At 42.5% G+C, this 24338-nt stretch overlaps 1 protein-coding gene across 1 annotated transcript; it reads left to right on the top strand.

The window, feature by feature from the left end:
• The first annotated feature begins 1131 nt into the window (after window positions 1-1131).
• LOC139412398 (coiled-coil domain-containing protein 6-like) lies at window positions 1132-16356 on the top strand. Its single transcript, XM_071159207.1, has 9 exons — window positions 1132-1464; window positions 2539-2688; window positions 4073-4201; window positions 6826-6929; window positions 7162-7322; window positions 9017-9173; window positions 9406-9506; window positions 11826-11947; window positions 15385-16356. Exons 1-9 carry the CDS (start codon window positions 1210-1212, stop codon window positions 15571-15573), a joined length of 1368 nt encoding a protein of 455 aa, XP_071015308.1. The 5' UTR covers window positions 1132-1209; the 3' UTR covers window positions 15574-16356.
• Window positions 16357-24338: the final 7982 nt, after the last annotated feature.

The following is a 24338-nucleotide window of genomic DNA, read 5'->3' as shown; positions in this document are numbered from 1 at the left end:
TTTTCACCCACCCTGAAACCGCAAATGGATCAGCCAAAAGGCAAGGGTCGACTTTTTCCAAAAACGTTCCCCCTCCGGTCACAAACTCATGTTTATCCCGACCCTCGGTGCAAGCCTCGGGCTCCAAGAACTTCCCCACTACCTACCACCTCAGATACCTTTCCCTCATTCACTTTCATTTCTCCTGTCTTCAACTCACTCTGCTTACACTTTCTACCATTCTTCTTTAACAAACCATCTCCTTATTTTCAGCCATTTTTTTACCGATTCAAGCTCACCCTCTGCCCCTCTCTCTTAGACCCTATGCCTCTCTTCTCCCCTCCATTCCTCCTCCCTACTCGAAGTATAACTCTTCTCATGATAATACTGCACTTCTCCTGACATACATCTTCTTCTTGCCTTGTCAAGGGACGCAATTTAACCAGCTGTCACAATCTCCGTTACAATCAACATGAACCCATCGGGATGAAGCGCTTGCATCCCACCTGTAAAAAGCAGCTACTTTGTCTTGATGTTTTTCTTTATCAATATCTACCACAACGCTTTTCCATTTCAAACAAGCGCGTTTTTTTCCCACAGAGCTATCTCCACATGGTGACGCTATTTTAACACGCGTTTGGTTGAAACCCAGAGTAAAGGTCACACCAAAGATATAACTAACCAGATAGTTAATCCGTGTCGTTTTCAATGGGAGCAAATTACACATAGCACAAACACGTGTGTGGGCAGAGCCAAGGAGGAGTAATGTAGCGAAATCCTATTGGTGCGTTCTAGCATGTATTTGCATATTTCCGTTAGCGAACGACTTTCTCTTTGAAGTGCGCGTGTGCAGTAACTCAATTCGCCCTTGCACTCCTTGCAATTAAAAAAAAACATGTCAAGGGATCACGTCTACAAAATGTAGTGTACTCTCTTCGTAACATATTTTAGTTTTTCGAACAGAAACTGTATTGAAATCGGGCTTTTGTTCGATGAGAAAATCAGCAGCCACTCAGTCCAGTTCCATCTCGCTCACTGCCGGCTACTGGGCTTCATCTCCTCGCCATATTTGGTGGGGAGTGGAAATACCATACGGATGATTCAGATTTATACATCCGGTAAAACATCTTGCTCCATGTTCAGTCTTTGGTCACACCACACCGAATGTTCGTAGGCTGATGCACTACAAACACTGCAGCTCCCGTCTCCTCCACACTGTCGCACACAGCCATGGCGGACAGTGCAAGCGAGAGCGACACCGACGGAGCAGGGAGTAGCTCGGTTACCCTGATGTCATCCTCAGCCTCAAATTCTAGCAAGCCGGGAGTAGTCATTTCACAGTTTCGATTAGAGGAGTTAACGAACAGACTAGCTTCACTACAACAAGAGAACAAAGTTCTTAAAATTGAGCTAGAGACGTTCAAACTCAAGTGCAAGGCGCTACAGGAGGAGAATAGGGACCTGCGTAAAGCCAGCGTCACCATTGTGAGTAACTTGTTTTTTTGTTGTTGTTGATTAGCCTAGCTAGCTAACTGACATTAGCTACATTAAAAAATGCATCTATACATGTACGTTAAACGTACGAAATTGCAACTAGGTTAACAAACTAATGTTAACTAACTAGTAGCGAAATATAGGCAACGGACGTAGCTAGCCATGTTAAGAAGTTAGCATTAGTTAGCTTAGCGAGCTAGCGTAGCTAGATGGTTGACTAGCTAACCTAAATGTTAGCTAGCCCGTTATGTTTTGGTGTTGCTAGCTAGTTCGCCAATGCCAGGTTCATTTGCTAACACCAATCGATCCATTTGAACAGTTAGTGGTGACCAAGAAGTTGACGTTTGTATCAAACGTTAGTTAACCATTTCTTTATTTTTTATTCACTGAATCCTCTGCTGAGGCTTGGCGTTTCCGTTGTTTTTGTGCTTAACTTTACAGCTAACCCTTGACACAACTGTTGAATTTATAATAAATCATGACATACAGTAGCTACGTAGCCTAGTTCAACAACACCTACTCTGTCTGTCCAATGCATCGGTATGACTAGCATGGTTTTGATTTTCTTTCTCCTTGTTCCCCTGTTTTGCGACCCCCACCACCCCCTTTTCTGTCTCTTATTTCGTCGCTATGACTATTGACAGTAAAACAAAAAATAGCTCGTTCCTCACTCCTTCAGTTACTGCAATGGGCTACTGCTTGAGTCATTGGGGTGGGGGGGGGGGGCGGACTGACTAACTGCTTCCTCTCCAGCTGACACAGACCTTCAATGCAGCAAACCTGCACCATGTTATTCCTTGTTTTTGCACAGATGCTACTGCAGTCAATTAAAAGTCTTTAACAATAGGAATACCATATTTTAGCACAGACAGCTGTGAGCTCTGCCTAGCAGTGTGGTAAAGGTTGACTTTAGATTGGCAATGACAAATAACTTCATATGGTGCCATTGTTACCCATTCCAAAAATCTCTTAACACAATTAAGACATGTTTTATTCTGTGAGCCATCTTGCTGTGAATGCTGCACTCGTCTTTTCTGTAAATGTTACCTTTCTCTGTGACTGCAGCAAGCCAGGGCTGAGCAGGAGGAGGAGTTCATCAGCAACACCCTGTTCAAGAAGATCCAGGCCCTGCAGAAGGAGAAGGAGACCCTCGCTGTCAACTATGAGAAAGAGGAGGAATTTCTCACAAATGAACTGTCAAGAAAACTCATGCAAGTAAGTGACAGCCGAAAGAGAGCTGGCTCTGAGGCACTTATGCCAAGTATTTGACGCAGAGTGAAAATGTAAGGATTTGTGTTTGGGGCGGAGCGCATTACAGCAGTAATGGTTCTTGCCTTAAGTATTTTATTAACCGACCTCATTGCGACTATAAATTACACTTGACTGACTCCTCCTATTCCTTGGTTAGGCTATTTGGTCTCTCTTGCAACTGACCCACATGTGGCCCTGTGGCAAATATGAGCTGTTGACCTTTTGTAGTACTGACTAATGGTTTGATGTGAGAAGAAGAATGAATCTCACTGGACCACTCATGTGTTTTACCAGACCTTTGTTAAAGGTCAAACAGTCTGGAGGCTACTGTTATTGGTCCTGTTCCCTAACATGAAACAGACCTACTTCTGCTCCTATTCTTTAGTGTCGACAGACGCTCCTTTGCCCCCCCCCCCCCACCAAGTGTCGCTATAAAATGGTAGTTGTGGTAGTCATGTCTGTGGTAAGGAGCCACTTCTGTAAACATGGAGACATGTCTGACATACTTTTTCTTGTAAAATGTATTCTAAGGCACCAGGCTAGAACAACGCTAATCTGAATTTGTACTGGAAACCCTGTTCCACCACACCCCAGGCTTCAACAGTAAATGGTTAATAGTATTAGTATTTTCAGTGGTATAGGCTACTACTACTATAAGGAGTGGGCCACCTATACCCTAGATGTCCTGTATCCACCTTCAGACACAGGTCTCTGTGGGGCTGCCCATTTCTAAACTGTTGAGGCTTCATAAACATAATTTATCTTCAAACAAAACTCTTAGCTCTTGTCAGTAAGATGGTATGCATAGCAGTTAAATACCAGAGCGTCTTTAGGCTAATTTAAGAGAATGTTAACACTTGATGTGGCCTGAAGCTGTTGATCATCTCTGAGAATGTTGGCTGCACAACTCCAGTCTGTTGTGGTGTTTCTATAACCGTCTGTGCCCCGAGAACAGAGGAACGTGAGGTTAGACTGTCAAAATGAACTCTAGCATGCAACTAAAATTGCTCAACGCCCTCTTTCTCAATTGTCCTATGTTTTATTTTGATCTGATGATTAGTCAGTGCTAGGTATTTGTCACAATCGTCAAATTTTTAACAAGCTATGAGCCACACCCTTTTTATTGGTAGATGGCCAAATGTGGTTACTTTGGTTGTTTTTGGCAATATCTAGCTGCACCGCCGCCATTTCACAACACATTCTTCTCCAGATCTCAATCATTTTAGAGACAAGCAGCACCAACCTATTACCCTCTCTATAAAAAAGATCTATCAACATCTAACCACAGTGCTTTAATGCAAATCTTTTCATTAGTTTCTATTAGTCACATTGATTTCTGCTCCCACAGTTACAACATGAGAAGGCTGAGTTGGAACAGCACTTGGAGCAGGAGCAGGAGTTCCAGGTCAACAAACTGATGAAGAAGATAAAAAAAATGGAGAATGACACTATATCAAAGCAGCTCACCTTGGAGCAGGTACAGTGACATAATGACACTATGTGAAATGACATTGACAGTGTCTGAATACCCATACTTGCATTCTAAATAGTCGGCTTGGGCGGTATCCAGATTGTCATACCTTCATACCGGCCTTGTGCCAATACTGGCACTGAACACAAGGGGTGCTATTTTCAAACCCAACTGAGCCCTCGTAATCCAAAGGTTAGCAATGGTAACAAGTACATGTAATATCCTATAGAGAATGCGAACTGAATGTTAACGGTCTCGTTGCAAACATTTTATAGTCTCTGACCTAAACTATTGCAGGACAGACATCCCAGCTCAGAAAGTTATACAAGTAACTCAAAATTGCTACAGTTTTCTGTACGCACAAAACAAATATTAAACACGCAAATCAAGCAGAGCTTGATTTTGGAAGAAGCTAAATGTGAATATTTGTTGCTACTTTTTAAGTAAATACCTTTAATTAACTTGTGCAATACATTAGGAGATAAAGAACATCACGTTCTTCATTTCACCCATCACATAATTTTTCATTTTGAAGCTTACCGGTAGTCCCGTCAGGTGTTTAGCAAGCACAAAACTACGAGACCCAGTCACTCACATGTGATCTAGTTACAGTATGGAATTCACAACTAAATGTTTGCCAGCTAGACGCCTTATCACTATTAAGTTAACTGTGCTGTGTTAACTGTGCTAAATGCTCTGCAGTTGTGCATTTGGTTCGCTAATTTAGTAGGTAGCTAGCTATCTAGTTAAGTTAACCTCTACAGGTTCGGTCGTCGTCACCACCCCCACCCTGTGGGACAGTTGAGCTAATGTGATTAGCATGACGTAAGTAACAAGATCATTTCCCAGGACATAGACATGTCTTATATGGGCAGAAAGCTTAAATTCTTGTAAATCTAGCTGCACTCTCCAATTTACAGTAGATATTAGAATGAAAAAATACCATGATATTGTTTGAGAGTGCAGAACAACAACTTTTATCACGGCAACTGGTTTGATACATTCACCTCTGAAGGTAAATAATATACTTACATTCACTAATCTTGCTCTTATTTGTCATCCTTAGTGTCCCAGAGATAAAAATGTACCATAGTTTTGTTTGATAAAATCAATTTTTATACTCAAATGTAAGAACTGTTCTACAGCTTGAACCCCTGCTGTCTCTCTAACCCCTGCTGTCTTCTCTATATATGTTCTATATAGTTATGTACTTGAAAATGTATCCTTTCGGCACATTTGGGCAGACTTGATGCAACATTTTGAACAGTATGTGTTATTCTCCTACATTAATTTCACATTTCCACAAACTTCAGTGTTTCCTTTCAAATGGTATCAAGAATATGCATATCCTTGCTTCAGGTCCTGAGCTACATGTTTGGGTTTGACATTTTAGGTGAAAATTTAAGGGGGAAAAGGGTCAGATCTTTGAGAGAGAACTTCAAAGAAATGTAAATATACCAATAATGTTGAAACTATGCTAAACAAAAATATAAACCCAACGTGCAACAATTTCACAAATTCCACAAAGTTACAGTTCAGATAAAGAAATCAGTCAGTTGAAATAAATGTATTTGGCCATAATCTATTGATTTCACGTGGCTGGGCAGGGGCACAGCCAAGGGTAGGCCTTGGGAGCTGGGCCCACCCACTGGGGAGCCAGGCCAGGCAATCAGAATACGTTTTCCTCACAAAAGGGCTTTATTACAGACAGAAATACTCCTCAGTTTCATCAGCTGTCTGGGTGGTTGGTCTCAGATGATTCTGCAGATGAAGAAGCCGGATGTGGCGGTCCTGTGCTGGCGTAGTTTGCGGTTGTGGACATACTGCTAAATTCTCTAAAATAAAGTTAGTTGGCCTTTGGTAGAGAAATTAACATTATATTCTGGCAACAGCTCTGGTGGACATTCCTGCAGCCAGCATGCAAGTTGCACGCTCCCTCAGCTTGAGACATCTGTGGCTTTTATTGTCCCCAGTACAAGGTGTACCTGTGTAATGATCATGCTGTTTAATCTGCTTCTTGATATGGCAAACCTGTCAGGTGGGTGGATTATCCTGGCAAAGGATAACAGAGTCACTAACAGAGTTGTAAACAACATTTGAGAGAGATCAAATGTTTGTGCCCATGGAACATATTATTTCAGCTCATGAAATATGGGACCAACACTTTACGTGTTGCGTTTATATTTTTGTTCAGTATAGTAGATTCTGATTTTTTTTCGCTGTCTTTAACAACAGTTGTTAATCAGATATGGTGACGCGCTGTACCAAAATTAACAAATGGTGTGAATCAACGTAATTGCACATTAGATGACATGTTCTCAGTATGGATGAGCTTAGTATGTTAATATTTTTTGCTTACTGCATTAAATTTTACTTATCAGTACGTTCTAAATAGTGTGTAGTACACAGTATACAGTTTTAGTAAGTGGTAGGCAAGACAGATTTCAGAGACAGCCATTGTCTTGGTGCAGCTGAGTCTCTCCTGAGGACATAATGTCGGCACTCCCACTTAAGGGCATGTGCATTATCATGATGGAGTGTAGAACTTTGTGTGTGGGTGCGCATTTCTTTGTGGAAGGTAAGATGTTTTCAAGCTGAATATCTCTTTGCTGTGTTCCCTTTGTTTCCAGCTAAGGCGTGAGAAGATTGACCTCGAAAACACATTAGAGCAAGAACAAGAGGCTCTTGTCAATAGACTGTGGAAGCGCATGGACAAATTGGAGGCAGAGAAAAGGTAGACTTTTGTTCTGTAGCAACCATATATTCTTTAGGAGTAGTATGTTTATTTCTAGAAAAACCTAGGTGCTGGGGTCTGGGAATGGTTGAAAGTAAACAAAATGAACCTTCACACTGTTGTATGCTCTCTATTGATTCTCTTTTATTAGGACTGTAGCAATAACCCATACAATGGTAAAAGGTTGACTTTTCCCTGTGTTGATTCATTGGAGCTCACTTGTCTTTGACAGAATCCTCCAGGAGAAGTTGGACCAGCCTGTGTCTGCTCCTCCCTCCCCCAGGGATGTTTCCATGGAGATTGACTCTCCGGAGAACATGATGCGGCATATCCGCTTCCTGAAGGACGAAGTGGAGAGGCTGAAGAAGAACCTCCGTACCACCGAGCTGCAACGTGAGTTTCAAAGGCCAATGGTCAACAGTGAATGTATCATGACGTGACCTGGTTACGTAGAACCCATAAAACTAGATGCAGTAGTCTTTGCCACAATTCGGAAAAATGTTGGTGCTCAAGGAGGCTTTCATATGGCTTTGCTGTAGATTTACTGTCAGTTATTTTAACTAATGCGTTTTGTTCAGATTCTGAGTGTTTAATAGTCACATGGACATGGTTGCAGGTGTGATTGCAGGGTACAGTAAAAATCTTAAGCGCCAACAAAAACGACAATAGAAATAGCACTATATACATAACTGTAACCATGATGAATAAATATATATCCATTGGGATGGAGGCAGAGTAGACTTGAGGGGGTGGGGGGAATGACTGTGGGGGAGCAGCATGACCATTGAGGGGTTGTGGGGACCAAGTGAAATAAAACATTATTAACAACTGAACCGGTGATGAATGTCGTTGGGGTGGGGGCAGAGTAAAAGTCTGTTGGGTGGGGGGAACATGTCCATAAGGGGAGAGTAGCGGGTGGAGCAGCTACTGGTGACTATTCAGCAGCCTGATGGTAGAAACTATTGGCCAGTCTTCCAGTTTGACATGATGCTCCTGTACTGCCCGCGTGTTAGTGATGGAGTTGGCGGAGAGTTGTTTTACCATGTGATCTTAGAACAACAGCGGTAGTGGGTCACGGTAGAGTGCTCCTCTTTACAGGTGCATGTTCAATTTGGGAACAATGGTAATATTATCACTCAAACAAATGTGGACACTCAGTTTCACCCTCAGACCGAACACACACTCGCATTTCCAACGGCAGGTTCCAAGTAGACCATAATCAAGCTCTTTTTCAATCCCCCAATATTATCTCTGCGCAGATCTGTCATTATTTCTCAAATATCCTTAACTTTCTCAGTGAAACCTAACTCTGTTTTAGTAGTTGACCGGTCCAGTTCAGCCAGAGTCTCGGAAATCCTAGACCTAGGCCAACGGCATGGAACATTGTTTACATTGTGGGAGGCAACCTGTTTGCTTAGGACAGGGGTCAGCAACAGGCCAAAGCTGGCCAGCGAGTGATCTTGTCGCAATGTATGAAATACAATCTATTTCTGGGCTTAGTTGTGGTAAAGTTAACATTTACAGATGATTCTAATTGTGTTCTGGCCCCCCGACCATTCGCTCTGACAAATATCGGCCCGTGGCTGAAACTATTTGCATAACCCTGGCTTATGGCAGTGTTTTCCCAACTCCAGTCCTTGTGCATCCTCAACAGTACACATTTTGTTTTAGCCCTAGGCAAGCACACCTGATTCAACTTGTCAACTAATCATCAGGCAACAACATGTGTGCTGTTGGGGAACACTGGCCTAGGGAGACGAGTTCAGCAGAAGGATGCTCTGTTTAAATATTTGGCCACCAGGGGGAGCTGTCATATCAATCTATTCTGTCTAAAGCTCTTGGACCAAAATACTAACAAGCTGATGAAATCATGGACTTAAATACCAGAAACCTCTTATTAGAGACCAGACTTGACCTATTATATTTAGGTGCAATAGCTGCTGTACTACAGCATAGACGAGCACTTTTGGAAAATACTGTTGCATCTTTGCTCTCTCAGAAAAATACATTGTTGTGTAATGACTCGTTGTTGTGTAATGGTGTTGCATTGGTTTTTGATGAAACTTTATTTGTCCGTCCCCTCCCAGACACAGAGAAGCGGGCCCAGTACATTGAGGAGGAGCGGCACATGCGCGAGGAGAACATCCGTCTGCAGAGGAAGCTGCAGAGAGAGATGGAGCGCCGCGAAGCCCTGTGTAGACAGCTGTCTGAGAGCGAGTCCAGTCTGGAGATGGACGACGAGAGGTAGACATGAAACGACAACCCACAAAACCCTCTGGTCCAACTTCACCATCTCCAACCAATGTTTAGTCTTTGCTCCACTGTCAGCCATGCATAACCAACCATCCAACAAGCAACCCCACCCCACACTCTCACTTCCTTTCTGTTTCAGACAGCAAATCATTGCTCAGGGATTTGGGAGTGCTATTTAGAGACAGAAGTTAATTGTCTAAACTATGGTCTTTTTACCCTTCAGGTACTTCAATGAGATGTCAGCACAAGGCCTGCGAGCACGGACAGTGTCCAGTCCCATCCCATACACTCCTTCCCCCAGCTCCAGCCGACCCATATCACCTGGTAGGGTATAGTTACAGGAAGTCCATGGCCCATGTCCAACACCTCATAACCACTAAACTCTGTTTTACGAGTATCTATTATGTCACTGGATGAAGGAAGAGAAAGGTCCAAATACAAAAAGAGCACCTTTGTATATTGTATTGTAATATGAATAGATGTATTCCGTTAATTATTAAGTAACATTGTATCTAGCTGTGTCTCTGGAACACTATGTTACAGGTTGATAGATCCTTACTGATAATTGGGTGAATTTAAGGTCCCCTTGGTACAAGTCCTGTCTCGGTTGCAAGGTCTCTGCTTGTTTTGAACGTCGGGTCAACAGGTCTATCAAAATATTAAATATATTTTTAAGTTCAATTGTAAACAGATTCAGGCAGCGCATGGCTTATCCCCTGAAATTAAATGCTATTTACATTGCTTTTGGAAAGTATTCAGACCCCTTCACTTTTTCCACATTTTGTTAGGTTACAGCCTTATTCCAAAATGGACAAAAAAATACAAGTAAAATTAAATAATTATCATCAATCTACACACAATACCCCATAATGACAAAGCGAAAACAAGTTTGTAGAATTTTTTACAAATGTATTCGGAATTTAAAAAAAACGTATTTAGATAGGTATTCAGGCTCTTTGCTATGAGACTTGAAATTGAGTTCAGGTGCATCCTGTTTCCATTGATCATCCTTGAGACGCTTCTTCAACTTGATTGGAGGGGGGGGGGGGGGGGGCTTGGCCAGAGAAGTGACCAAGAACCCGATGGTTACTCTGACAGATAGGATAAACTTCCAGAAGGACAACCATATCTGCAGCACTCTACCAATCAGGCCTTTATGGTAGAGTGGCCAGACAGAAGCCACTCATCTGTAAAAGGCACATGACAGCCTGCTTTGAGTTTGCCAAAAGGCACCTAAAGGACTCTCGGAACATGTGAAACAAGATTTTCTGGTCTGATGAAACCAAGATTGAACCCTTTGGCCTGAATGCCAAGTGTTACGTCTTGAGGAAACCTGGCACCATCCCCATGCTGAAGCATGGTGGTGGCAGCATGATGCTTTGGGGATGTTTTTCAGAGGCAGGGACTGGGGGATTAGTCACGATCGAGGGAAAGATGAACGGAGCAAAGTACAGATGGATCCTTGTTGAAAACCTGCTCCAGACTGGGGTGAAGGTTCGCCTTTCAACAGGACAACCACCCTAAGCACACAATGCAGACAATGCAGGAGTGGCTTCGGTACAAGTCTCTGAATGTCCTTGAGTGGCCCAGCCAGAGCCTGGACTTGAACCCAATCGAACATCTCTGGAGAGACCTGAAAATAGCTGTGTAGCGAAGCTCCCCATCCAACCTGATAGAGCTTAATAGGATCTGCAGAGAAGAATGGGAGAAACTCCCCAGATACAGGTGTGCCAAGCTCGTAGCATCATACCCAAGAAGACTCTAGGCTGTAATCGCTGACAACGGTGCTTCAACAAAGTACTGAGTAAATGGTCTGAATACTTATGTAAATGTGATATTTCAGTTTGACATTTTGTATAATTTATTTAAAACTATCTATTTTTGCTTTGTCATTATGGGGTATTGTGTGTAGATTGAGTTTTAAAAAAATGATTTAATCCATTTTAGAATAAGGCTGTAACTTAACAAAATGTGAAAAAAGTGTAGGGGTTTGAATACTTTCCGAATGCACTGTATATCCCTAACCACATTGTTTTCCCTGAAAATGACAGACATTTCTTGACAGTTTCCAAAGTTAATACCAATTGAAGGAGACATTAGTCTGTTTCGGTGACATCCTTTGCCAGCAGCAAGTTCCTTTGAGTGATCCTGCAACTAGGGCTGGGTGATATAGCCAAAATATTTTTAAATGTTTATGCTATTTTATGTTTCTGAATAATACAAGTTCTAAATATGTTTTATGATTAGTGCTTGACCCTAGAATGGAAACAAGTGATTTGAATTGCCTATTTTTTTCTTCTGGTGCTTGTCTACTCAACCAAACTGGGACAACTGACAGTGAAGTAGTCCAATTTGTATAACTTTTCATTTAATTTAGCACTGTATCAAAACATTGTTGTAGATGGTATTGTAAACATCCATACCGGTATTCACAATATATCGCCCAGCCCTACCTGCAACACACAGGCTCCGTATTCATCACACCTAAGCAACTATAGTTTATGTTATCAGATGGAGTTGAAGGAAATCATGTGTAGCTAAGGCTGTAAATTAACAAAATGTTGAAAAAGTGTAGTGGTTTGAATACTTTCCGAGTGCCCTGTAAAACACATTGCAAACTCAATAACGTTTTCTCTCCTCCAGGTCTGTCGTACGGCAGTCACACAGTTGGGTTCACTCCCCCGGCCACCCTGTCCAGAGCTGCCATTGCTCACTTCAACGCCCCCGCCCTGCATGTCCATGGAAGTGCCTCCCACGCCGTAGCGGTAAGTCTGCTCCGCACCTATCAAGACCAGCAATGGACATCTGAACCAGTTTGGTTTAATTTACAGTGCACTTAATAGTGCTATTTAAGTGTCTTATGAGATGTTAATCGAACTCCTAACAGGCACAACACTGGGGCATTGCTAAAGCAGGAGCTAAATTATTATTATTTTTAAATGTTAGTGTTACTTATGGGCAGCGCAAGCAGAGGGTGAGCCACTTTATCCTTTTGTTCCTGGTTGTGAGCTGCTCGTTGACTTCTTGAAAATGGAACCAGATTGTAATTTTACGCTTATGCCTTAGGTTGGCAAGTTACGCGTCTAGTGTAGCAGATCGGTTAGGGTGTTCTGTAGTGAATAGACCTAGTGTTTGGCTAGGGTGTTGATCAGAACTGTGAGCAGTACTGCTGGTTATTTGGTGCCTCGGGATACATTCATCTTCAGTATCAGATTATTTCTCATGGATTTGCCATGACACCGCCAAGAAAATAAATGGGGTTGAAGTGTAGATGGATGAATACCAGTTGTCCTCTAAAATGGCTCAATGGCACTATCCCAAAATACCCAGACTGTGGATATCATAGATACATTGATCCGTGCTGAGATGTAGCGTTAGTTGATCTCCTACCAACAACATGGAGGAGGGCTTGGAGTATGTGGACCATTAATCTTTATGTTGTGTTTATCTAATCTGGATCACATTTGTTTGCTCTTGTGTCAGTCATTTGACATAACTAGCCTGTATGGTGTTCCACATGACTATATGAATCAAATCCGGTCTAATCGATCGGCATATAGAATTTTGCCCAACTAGCATCGTTGTGCTTGTATTATCAAACCTATTTAATACACCTATGGTGAACAATGTAGACACTCTCAAGTCCATTGATAAGGTAGTAGAATGCTCTTGATCTATACTGAACAAAAATATAATTGCAACATGCAACAATTGCATTGATTTACAGTTCATATGAGGAAATCGGTCAATTTAAATAAATAAATTAGGCCCCAATCTATGGATTTCACATGACAGGGAATATAGATATACATCTGTTGGTCACAGATACCTTTAAACACTAGGCCTCAGGATCTCATGGTATCGATAAAATTCAATTGTGTTTGCAGCATACGCCTGCCCATACCATAACCCCACAGTTTAGCAAACTGCTCGTCCACACAACGCCATAAAAGTGGTCTGCGGTTGTGAGCCCGGTTGGAAGTACCGCCAAATTCTCTGAAAGTATGGAGGTGGCTTATGGTAGAGAAATTAACATTATGTTCTCTGTCAACAGTTCTGGTGGACGTTCCTGTAGTCAGCATGCCAATTGCACGCGCCCTCAATTTGAGGCATTGTGTTGTGTGACGAAACTACACATTTTAGAGTGGCCTTTTCTTGTCCCCAGCACAAGGTGCACCTGTGTAATGATCATGCTGTTTTAAATTAAAAGCTTCTTGATATGACACACCTGTCAGGTGGATGGATTATATTGGTAAAGGAGAAATTGCTCACTAATCAGGATGTAAACACATTTGTGCACAAAATGTAAGACAAGCTTTTTGTGAGTATGGAACATTTCTACTATTTTATTTCAGCTCATGAAAAATGGGAAAAACACTTTGCATGTTGCGTTTTTATATTTCTGTTCAGTGTAGTATATTTCACTTCCATAGCCTATATGCCCATACCATTGATAACAATCTTGTGGGACCTCCCTGCCTGTCTAAGTGTCCTTCCAGTGCCTGTGTTAAACTCAGCAGGTCCTCTCCCAGTGCCAGAAGGACCTGTGTGTGTCTGCTCTTCCATCTCTCTCATTACCACAGGCTTTAGGATGTTCCGTTCCCTCGCACTTCCCTTCCCTATGCAGGTCACTATGTAATTTGTTCCATTGCTGCACAGACAGACCTGGGAGCAGTCTAGAGCAATATGGATAATTCATTGCAAATGGACACTAAAATATACAAACGTTCTGAGTAGGAGACTGAGTAGAACGTCTTGTGATTACATCAGTGACTTTCTGCTGCTGACTCCTCCCGGCTCAATGTCAACATTGTCTCTGTAGAGTGAAGCCATTCCCTGTGGTTATGGAGACAGGTTAACCAATGTTGTTTCCATGTGTCTGACTGGCTGCTGGAAGGAGAGACAGGAGTTTACCCTCCTCTCATCAGGTACCAGGAACACCCTGAGGTTCAAACTGGTTTCAGCTCAGTCAGGGCTCAGAGAGATTACTCTGAACTGAAGATTTCTTTTCTCCAACTGAAATTAGTTTTCGGTTTCCTTGCGATCTCCCATAGGAAAAGGAACAAGCGCTCTTATTTTTTCCCTGAGTGTTTCCATGGTAACACTGAGTACTCATCCATGGAGCACTATGTCAGCGTGTGCCTCTGAAGTGTGTTAGTTTCTGGGTGGCAGCCGTCATTACGAAGACCCTAGAGCTCATTAGCACTAAGTGGTGGTGACTGGGAGCTTCAGGCCAGCCACCCGGACACTCATCAAAGCCAGAGTCTGTTCACCAGCTATTCGCCAGCACTTTGAATTTGTTTGACTCGCCAATGCTCACACAAGAGGGTTACTGTTTACAGGAAAAGTATTTGATCGTGTTCGATTTCAAATACTGTAAATCTTCAATTAATAGCCTGGGAGTTTATTTGCTTTAAATCACTGAACACAACAGGCGCTTATTAGAGACTGGCTGCTATTTCCTTAACACACAGCTTTTGCTCATTTGCATAGTTAATTGTTTAATTCCAGCATTCACGTCTAGCATTTTAATAACACCGTGAAGGAAATTTTAAAAAATGTATCAGTTGATACACTGTCACGTTTCTTTTGTCTTAGTATGCGTTTTTAATTGTTTTTATTAAATAGAAAACATTCCCTTGACAGAATAATTATTAGATTGAGGGGTTAGGTTAAATGCAGAAGACACATTTCAGTTGAAGGCATTCAGTTGTACAACCAAGTATCCCCCTTTCCCTTATTCTCTTGACTGTACATTTCAGCAATTCTTACTTTAGCCACTAGAGGGCGATCAACCCATTTCTGGGGGTCTGTACTCCTGAAGTTAACTATTTTTGTCCTTACAAGTTAGCTAGCAATTCTCTAGCAGTTTCTTACTGGTGATTTTAAAAACAGATGTTTTTTGAGTCATTACTAAATTATTTAATGTAACAAATCAATCATTGAACCTCGTATACATGTCATGGTAATTCATGGTAACTTGTTGACAATTCATTTAGACCCAGCGTATATTTTAAACAGGTTTTGATGTTTGATATGGGTTCCGTTGCCCAGCTTTTAAAAGGGATAGGCGGCTATTTGAGACTGCATTTTTATTGACGTTTTTTGGTACAAGCTTTTGAGAAGGGGATATTTTGAAAGAGAATTGACTTAACTGAGAATGTTTCTCATCCATCTGTCTTCACTCTTTTCATCAAAACAGAGGCCCTCCCCGAGAAGAAGCAACAGCCCCGACAAGTTCAAACGTCCGACACCACCGCCCTCCCCTAATACACACTCAGGGGCGCAGCCTCTGCACCCACTCCCCCCGCCGGCCCAGCCGATGGTCCAGTCCATGTCCTCTCCGGCAGCTATGTCGCAGCATGCAGCGCATCCCCCCTCCCAGCCTTAAAATGTGTGCTATTTCATGCTACGCTACTTCGACAACCTGGGAGTTGAAACCCCACAGAGCAAGTTTCTATGAGCTGACAGAAGACCTGAAGCAACACAGGACGTTCTATGAGGAATTGATTGACTTTAACAGCGCTTCTGGGATTTGTAAGCCCATATCTATTCACCTTGTCTTGTACATTTGTTTTTTGCTTAGAACTGTCCCCGATTGGAATTGTTATTGTGGCGCTGACAACCAACACGTATGGTAACAACGTCTGTAGTGGTGTTTGTGGGCAGGGTGTGTTGGATCCCTTCCATGTCTACAATACCACAACATTTCAACTGCATTAATGTGCCCCCCCCCCTTTGTTTAAAAGCAACTTGAGCAGTTGCATCCCAGTAAGAATCGCTTAAGTCAGATGTATTGTATCCCAGGTGATGATCAGCGGGAGCTAGCGCAAATATGTTTTTGTTTTTTTCCCCCTGAAAGAATTTTAATGCCACACTGCTCGTCAAAAAAAGAACTACAAGGAAGATGGACACTGGTACATAAACCACAGATAAATGTTGCCTATTTGAGGTGTTAAAATGTAGTCTGAGGTGTTACAATGTATGTAGTCATGTACTCGTTTCTGTCTCTCTCGCTCTCATGTAGTTCTAGAAGCTTCTATCATCTCTGTGGATATTCCTCGTCAGAAAACAACATAATGCTCTTTACACTAAGTATACTGCTATAACATTCTAAATGAATGGTACTGTTGAACTACATTTCTATGTATGATTAAAAGCTCTTGAAGATTTATTCTGATTTGATTGTTTGTTTTGCACAATATGTGGCATCTCTTGACTGTTCATGTTTTACTGGAGGTTGTTGTGTGAAAGTGTATACAGGTAACTGCCAAAATAATGGAAGTGCTTGAGTAAATTAGGAATACAAAGTATATTGAAAGAAGGTGCTTCCGCATAGGTTTGGTTTCCTGAATTTAATTAAGCAATTAACGTCCTGTCATGTATAAAAATGCTGGGTAGGCCATCATTTTGACTGCCATGGCTATGCCCCCATAGGATGACAATGCCTCCACCCACAGGGCATGAGTGGTCACTAAATGGTTTGATGAGAATGAAAACTGTAAACTATATGCCATGGCAGTCTCAGTCACCAGGTCTCAACCCAATTGAACACTTATGGGAGATTATGGAGCGGCACCTGAGACAGTGTTTTCTACCACCATCAACAAAATGCCAAACAATGGGATTTATTTTGGAAGAATGGTGTCGCATCCCTCCAGTAGAGTTCCAGACCCATTGAAGCTGTTCTGCTCGTGGTTGTCCAACACAATTTATCTTGATGTTTCCTTCTCACGCCTCCCTTTTGCTCACAATTGTATAAAGTTGACTAGATGTCCCTTGGATGGTGAACCATCCTTGATACACATGGGAAACTTGAGTGTGGAAAACCCAGCAGCTTTGCAGTTCTTGACACATACCGGTGCCCCTGGCACCTACTACCATACCCCTTTCAAAGGCACAAATATTTTGTCTTCCCCTTTCACCCTCTGAATGGCACACATACACAATCCATGTCTCAATAGTCTCAAGACTTAAAATCCTTCTTTAACCTGTCTCCTTCCCTTCGTCTACACTGATTGAAATGGATTTAAAAAGTATAATCCATAAGGGATCATATCTTTCACCTGGTCAGTATATGTCATGGAAAGAGCAGGTATTACTAATGTTTTCTACACGCAGTGTATATCCCTCATTCTGACAGATTTTAGATTTTAATACCAGCATTGAATACACATAACTGGCTTATCTGAAGTATGCACTGTTCTGAAAAATGTATTTCAGTCCCTCTTGTTTTAGGCATAACCCTGAGCTGAACTTCTATTACGTAAAATGAACTTCTGGCACTAATAAAGTAATTGACTGGAAATTATATTTACAAAGGTGTGAATGTGCTGTCTGTGTCAGTGTTAATTTGAGGAGAATTATGTGTAATGTCCTGAATGTCTCAGCCTTTGAGTCCTGAAAACAGACCCTCACTTCCAACATTCAAGTGTTTTCTTGGTGGCACAGCAAAAGCGGAGGACAATGGGCAATTCAATCGTCAACTGGCTTCAGTCAAACGCTATCCCACTCTGGCGAGGAACTATGTTATTCCCAATACCAGAACCACTCAAACTGTTGAGTAATCCCCTCTACCTTTGAGCCGCTGTGTGTGTGTGATACTAGATAAATAGCCCAGCTTTCTCCTGTTACCCCTTAGCACCCTAAACTAGATGTTCATCTAGCTTCAAAAATATTTCATTTCAAGCAGTTCTCTCAATAGCTCGCCTCTCGCCCCCTGGCTATGCACCCACACCCAAACGTCAAGTCTGCCTGGTTTGGACTGGTTCAAGCCAGTGGGGAAAGCAGCTTTCATGACTCCACTCTCCAGGGAGATTAAATATGATTGCAATAACCCCAAAGACTGGGCGGGAACTTGATCCTACAGATTTCGGCCTCAGGTCGGGTGGCAGGAGATGACTGATTCACATTCACACATTTGGACCAAAAAAAAAACATTAAAACAATGCATGCGATAGCCATGTTGAAAGAGCTTTTTAAACTTTAAATTGTTTTAAAAACATTTTTTTTTACATGTTATATGATAGACACGTCTGCGTGTAATTTTTTAATCATGCAGAGCTAAGTAACTCAAACTAATCCAAGCAGGAATCCAGATTGGACTCTGAAAGGAGCCATACTGTGAGAGCTTCATGCCCTTTAATCCGGGCTCTCGGTACCTGGTGGCAGAGCATACACTGGCGTTTATTCACCCTGCGGGGAATTTATGTTTTTTCAACAACAGACCCGCTCACCATGATGGGTTTCATGGAACTGAACAGCTGGTTGCTGCTCTTGAGGTCTCCATTAGTGTAAATGTGGACAGATGCTGCTGCGAGAAAGGGATAACATTTAGCCTCTCTAAAGGTGTCAGTCTTGGTCATCTTCCCAGAGCTGCTGGGAAAAGTGTGTAAGTATGTTTTCCAACTAAAGTTATAAGAGGCCTACATTTGCTGAAGTGTCAATCACCACTCCCCCTTGACCTTTGGAGGGTCAGATCAGCAGCATAATGGAGAGCTCCATAGCTGGTTTGGACTGGTTTTCAGACCAAACTAACATTGGTACCTCATGTCTAGAACATACTGTAATATCAAAATGACACAAATCAAGTCCTTAAATATGGCCCATATGTAAGGACTTGATTTGGTTGGTTTTGGTGTTATAGTATACAGTGCCTTGCGAAAGTATTCGGCCCCCTTGAACTTTGCGACCTTTTGCCACATTTCAGGCTTCAAACATAAAGATATAAAACTGTATTTTTTTGTGAAGAATCAACACCAAGTGGGACACAATCATGAAGTGGAACGACATTTATTGGATATTTCAAACTTTTTTAACAAATCAAAAACTGAAAAATTGGGCGTGCAAAATTATTCAGCCCCTTTACTTTCAGTGCAGCAAACTCTCTCCAGAAGTTCAGTGAGGATCTCTGAATGATCCAATGTTGACCTAAATGACTAATAATGATAAATACAATCCACCTGTGTGTAATCAAGTCTCCGTATAAATGCACCTGCACTGTGATAGTCTCTAAGGGCTGTTCTTATGTACGACGCAACGCAGTGTGCCTGGATACAGCCATTAGCCATGATATATTGGCCATATAGCACAAACCCTAGAGGGGACTTATTGCTATTATAAACTGGTTACCACTTGTTTATTATCTTTGCATAGTCACTTTACCCCTACCTACATGTACAAATTACCTCGACTAACCTGTACCCCATGTATATAATGTCATTTTTGTTCTTTTATTGTGCTACTTCATTATTTATTTTTTACTTACGTTTATTTAGTAAATATTTTCATAACACTATTTTCTTAAAACTGCATTGCTGGTTAAGGGCTTGTAAGTAAGCATTTCCCGGTAAGGTCTTCACAGGTTGTGTTCAGCACACGTGACAAATAAAATTTGATTTGATTATCATGGGTTGCTAATATGACTAGGATAATGCCTTTGGCTGCTAGACAATGAAAGAAAACCAATAGAACAGGAGAACGCATATGAGTAAATCTTTATAAAAATAATTGCCTCCACGTTTATAAAGAAGCCTATAGCCAAATGTGAAATAATATTGAATAAAATCTCCAGGTGTCAAACAATTAAGGAATAGGAAAAATATATTAATGCTAATGATAGGTAGATGGAAAGGCTTTCCCCAAACCTTCTTACTAAATGTTAAATAGCTACAAAGCATATGCCTACCTGTCAGAATGATACCATGATTATTTGCTTTAATCCAGTGTCCATCTCCTTTGCCTACTCCATCTCATGTGCAACAGACACACATCTAACCAAATAACAGTGCTACGTACCTGCACTCTTGAATTAAAGGGTAACTACACTTAAAAATCTCTTTGATTTTACCCAGACCTCAAAAGTGGTCTCCTGATGTGGTTTGAGCATTGTCATGGACATGGAACATATAATTTAGTTGTTTTTCTGTTAAAAAAGTGTGAATTTGAGAGGAAAATCTGAAACCTGTGAATTTCAAACTCAGTTGACAGTCTCATTTATCTGTTTCAATAGTAGGCCTACTATTCTTTCTTTTGGAAAAGTTTTATTTACACAATTCCTTTAAAAACAGCTCATACATTTTTTACATCATTTATACACATAAAAACGGCAACAAAGCATAAAACACAGCATTTGAAAGTTACATTTAAATTTGCTAAAAAGTACATGTTGTTAAAACCAATGAACACAACCATAAATAAAAGTACTTTCCTTGTAAAAACATAAAATCTGTAAAAGCAATTTAAAATGTGTACTAATGATCTAACAAAGGTAAAAAATTTTAAGACATGAAAAACATGTTAAAAAGCCACTTTGTTAAAAGGCTGTCTTCTGTCCCTTGTACAGGAGCGGGGTGAGTCTTTATCAAGCTCACCTCATCCTGCTCTTCTGAATAGATCATCGTCCCGTCCTTCGGGGCCCAGAGGAGATCCCTCCCCTAGGCGCATCGCCCTAGGCGCCGCAGCGCTGTCAGGCCGTGGCCGCCGGGACCTAGGGTGTTGTGGGGGACCCTTCGCCTGGGGTCGAGGCCCCCTTCCTTCCGTACCACCCCAGGGCTTCCGTGGCTACCATGGCCACTGCCTGGGGGGTGGTCTCTACGTTTTTTGCTGCCAGCAGGTTACGGGAGGACCACAGTGCTTCCTTCAGGCACGTGAGGGTGGGCCAGAGCTTGGTGAAGGCCTTCGATGGAATGGGCCTTCGGCCCACCCCATACAGCACGAGCTGAGGTGTTAGGTCCTCCCCTGCTGGCAGACACGAGGTGATCAGGGGGCCTGCTTCCTTCCACAGGTCCCTGGCGGCTCTGCACTCCCAGAGCATGTGCCTCACCGACTCTTCTTGGCCGCAGCCTGGTCGGGGGCACGCGGATGTCCTCGCCATGCCCCGTGAGTGCATGACGGCCCTGACCGGGAGGATCTCGTGGGCGACCATCCAGGACAGGTCCCGATGCCGATTCAGGAGAGCAGGATGGGCCACGTTGCGCCAAACCATTGTGGGCTCACCTATAGCGAGCCCGCGCACTGGACACACTGGTTCCCGATCCTGCACAAGAGAGAGAAGAGAGCGGTGTTTTGTTAAGACCGTGACTGTTTCTTTTTCCAGTTTAAAATGTCTTAAAAACTTCTGGAGCTGGACGTAGTGCGGGGGTAGCAGGAAAGAGACTGGGGCTTGCAGGTCGACTGGGATCAGCCCCAGAGTTCTGAGGTAAGATCCCAGCCAGAACCGTGCGAGGGCCTGAGTCTTGTTGTTGACCGGGGAGGTGGCAAGAGTCAGATGTAACGCTGTGTAGCGGCTGCCCGGGAACAAGTAGAGGTCAGGCAAGCCTTTCCCCCCCTTGGACCTGGGCCTCCTTTGACCACCTCCCTCCTCAGCCTCTCCCACTTGCCTCCCTCCAGGTCTAAAATACTCCTTCGAGGGGGGATAAAAACAGAACTGATTAATAAAAGCACAGGTAAAATCACAGCTTTAATGATTAAAACCTTGCCCTCAAAAGTCAGCTGTCGTAGTCCCCAAAAACCCAGTCTCTGTCTTACTGTTCCCAGGATTCCACTCCAGTTACCGCTCCCTCCTCCCCCCCGGTCAAACTTTACCCCCAGTACCCTTATGTCCGTCAGTTTAACTGTCAGAGGTAGTCTGGTCAAGTCTGGGTCTGCCCACGGTCCGAAGAATTGGGCCTCTGTCTTGCCCCAGAGGCTCGTCCGTACCAGTCAGTCCTGTCCAGAGTCCTGTCGACGGATAAAAGGTTGGTACATAAAATGTTGACGTCGTCCATGTAAAAGACGCACTTGGCGGTCATCCCCCCACTCCCCGGGATACCCACCCCACTGATCCCTTGGCCCCTTCTCAAGACCTGTGCCAGTGGTTCAATACAGGCCACGAACAGAAGAGGAGATAACGGACAGCCCTGACGGACGCCGCAGTGTACTCCCACTGCTTTTGACAGATGCCCAAGGATTTTGCTGGTGATGTCCCCGTACAGCAGTCCCACCCAAGCTAAGAACCTGTCCGGGAAACCCATTTTTTGCAGTACCTTAAAGAGGTACTGGTGCGAGACCCGATCAAAGGCTTTTTCAAAATCTAAATTTAGGACTACAAGCCGCATGTTTCTGTCTCTCGCATAACAGATGGCATCTCTGATCAGTATCAGGCTGTCCGTGATCTTCCTTCCGGGCACGGCACAGGTTTGGTCCGGGTGGATCACCTCCCCCAAAACAGAAGACATTCTGAGTGTTAAAACCTTGGTAAAAAGTTTACAATCAAAGTTTAAAAGGGTAATCGGTCTCCAGTTTTTCAGGTCCGTCCTGTCGTTTTTCTTGTATAAAAGAGTCACGATTCCCACTCTAAAACTGTCGGGTAGTCTGTCGAGGTGTTCGAAGTCAGTAAAAACAGTCAGAAGTTCGTCGGCTAAAACATCCCAAAAGGTCAGATAAAACTCCAAAGGGAGGCCTACTATTAGCCCACTTGCAGCTTGGGTTGGCCTGACAGTGAAAGACTAGTATGGGATTCATCATTTTAGGTCATTAAGAGTGTATGTCACTGTTTCTCATGGAATTTTTTACACAGGGCGCCCTTCCTTTGCAGGGTGGGCCATTTGAATTTTGGGGGCAAATTTGGAGTATACCTACTTCTCCAGTCACCACTACACCACTGGCAGCAGGTCACAGGGAAATAGTTTTGTATTTTTTAAGAACAATGCCATGGCAGTCACGGTGCAACTTAGAACTAAGCAGCTCAAAAACCAACCAACACATTTTCACCCGCGACATCATTTTGTAAGTAGCCAAATTACAGGGAAACTAGAAAAATGGCAACCCTGGCTACGACCCTAAGTGACCAGGGGAATCCTGAGGTGGGCGGGGCATGTACGTTGCTAATGAGGGGATTTGATTATCTGGCCCGGGTTACCCCAGTGGGAGGAGTTTACATGGTTGAAAAGTGATTGCATTTGTTTTGGAACCGGGCTCCCGGGCGTGAGCCAGGCTAGATTAAGCAGCCCAATGAGTAGGATTCTGCCCAAACAGTTTTGGATGGAGACTCTTTATCTGCCGTCCCAATGAAAACTAGTTTGAACATATATATTTTATGGGAAATAGATTTTGGATGATACACCATGCTGCCTTGTTGCCAACATTAACTCTTTTGCCCGTTCATGTCAAGGGCCATAGGCCGGTGCACTGCTCAGGTTAATAGAACTCCATCATTGTTAGGCTATTTTTGCCATCAAATAACCAGTTCTGATGGGACCATATGGAATATAACAATGTTCCCGGCAATTATTGCTCAGACTTCACATGCCAAGCATCACCGGCAAAATAACTCTTTACTAAACTCCAGAGGATCCCAGTACTTTTCGTTTAGATTAGAGTACTAGGGGGTCACTAGCCCCTACTAAGAACAATGTTTAATTGCTGTCACAAAAAAGCAACGTTTGGAAAAAAAAAATGGTATGTGGATGAATGTCATGCTTAGGCGAATAATCTAGAAAGGGAAATAAATGACTACAGTTTACACTTTTTTTGTTATTGTTCATCCATCACTCCTAACAGCTTATGGTAACTAGCTAGCTGGCTAGCATTTACTGCTAGTGAAGTTGCTAACTAGCAAGTTAGCATAAACTAGCGCTAACTGGACTAGTCATTTTAAATGACAGGTAGAAACACATTCATAACCATAAAGGGGTTATAACCATAAAGGGGCCCCAGGGGCCAGTTTTGCCCCCAACACACTCATCCAACATATTACTACTTTTCTCGAAAATGATCTAAATTTCTCTCTAATCAAGTGCATTATTTATCTTTAGGCTTTCATACTTGTATATTTAAAAAACAATTATAGATCTAAATTCATTGGAAAATATGTTAAACTTTTTTTTTTAATGGATAGTAAGAGAAGAGGCAGCCAGGGAAAGTGTTTGGAAAATAATTTGGTGAAATCGTGTGGTCTTAATGTGAATTACATGTAAAGAGAAAAGAAACAGCTATTTTTCATTAAGATAACAAATAATTACTCTTAGTTTTACAAAAGCAAAGACGGTGATTTTACAGTAGACTATTTGAAACGCACATTCAATCTGATTTGACTTTAAATACTTTGAAGTGCTATCTGATCATCAGGTAGGCCAATTACTAATTCTACATTTTGGAATTGATTGGCAAGTCAAG

Source organism: Oncorhynchus clarkii, chromosome 1 (genome assembly GCF_045791955.1).
Source record: "Oncorhynchus clarkii lewisi isolate Uvic-CL-2024 chromosome 1, UVic_Ocla_1.0, whole genome shotgun sequence".
Lineage (NCBI taxonomy): Eukaryota > Metazoa > Chordata > Actinopteri > Salmoniformes > Salmonidae > Oncorhynchus > Oncorhynchus clarkii.
Note: the sequence above shows the minus strand (reverse complement) of the source record. Positions and strands in the feature narration are given on the sequence as shown.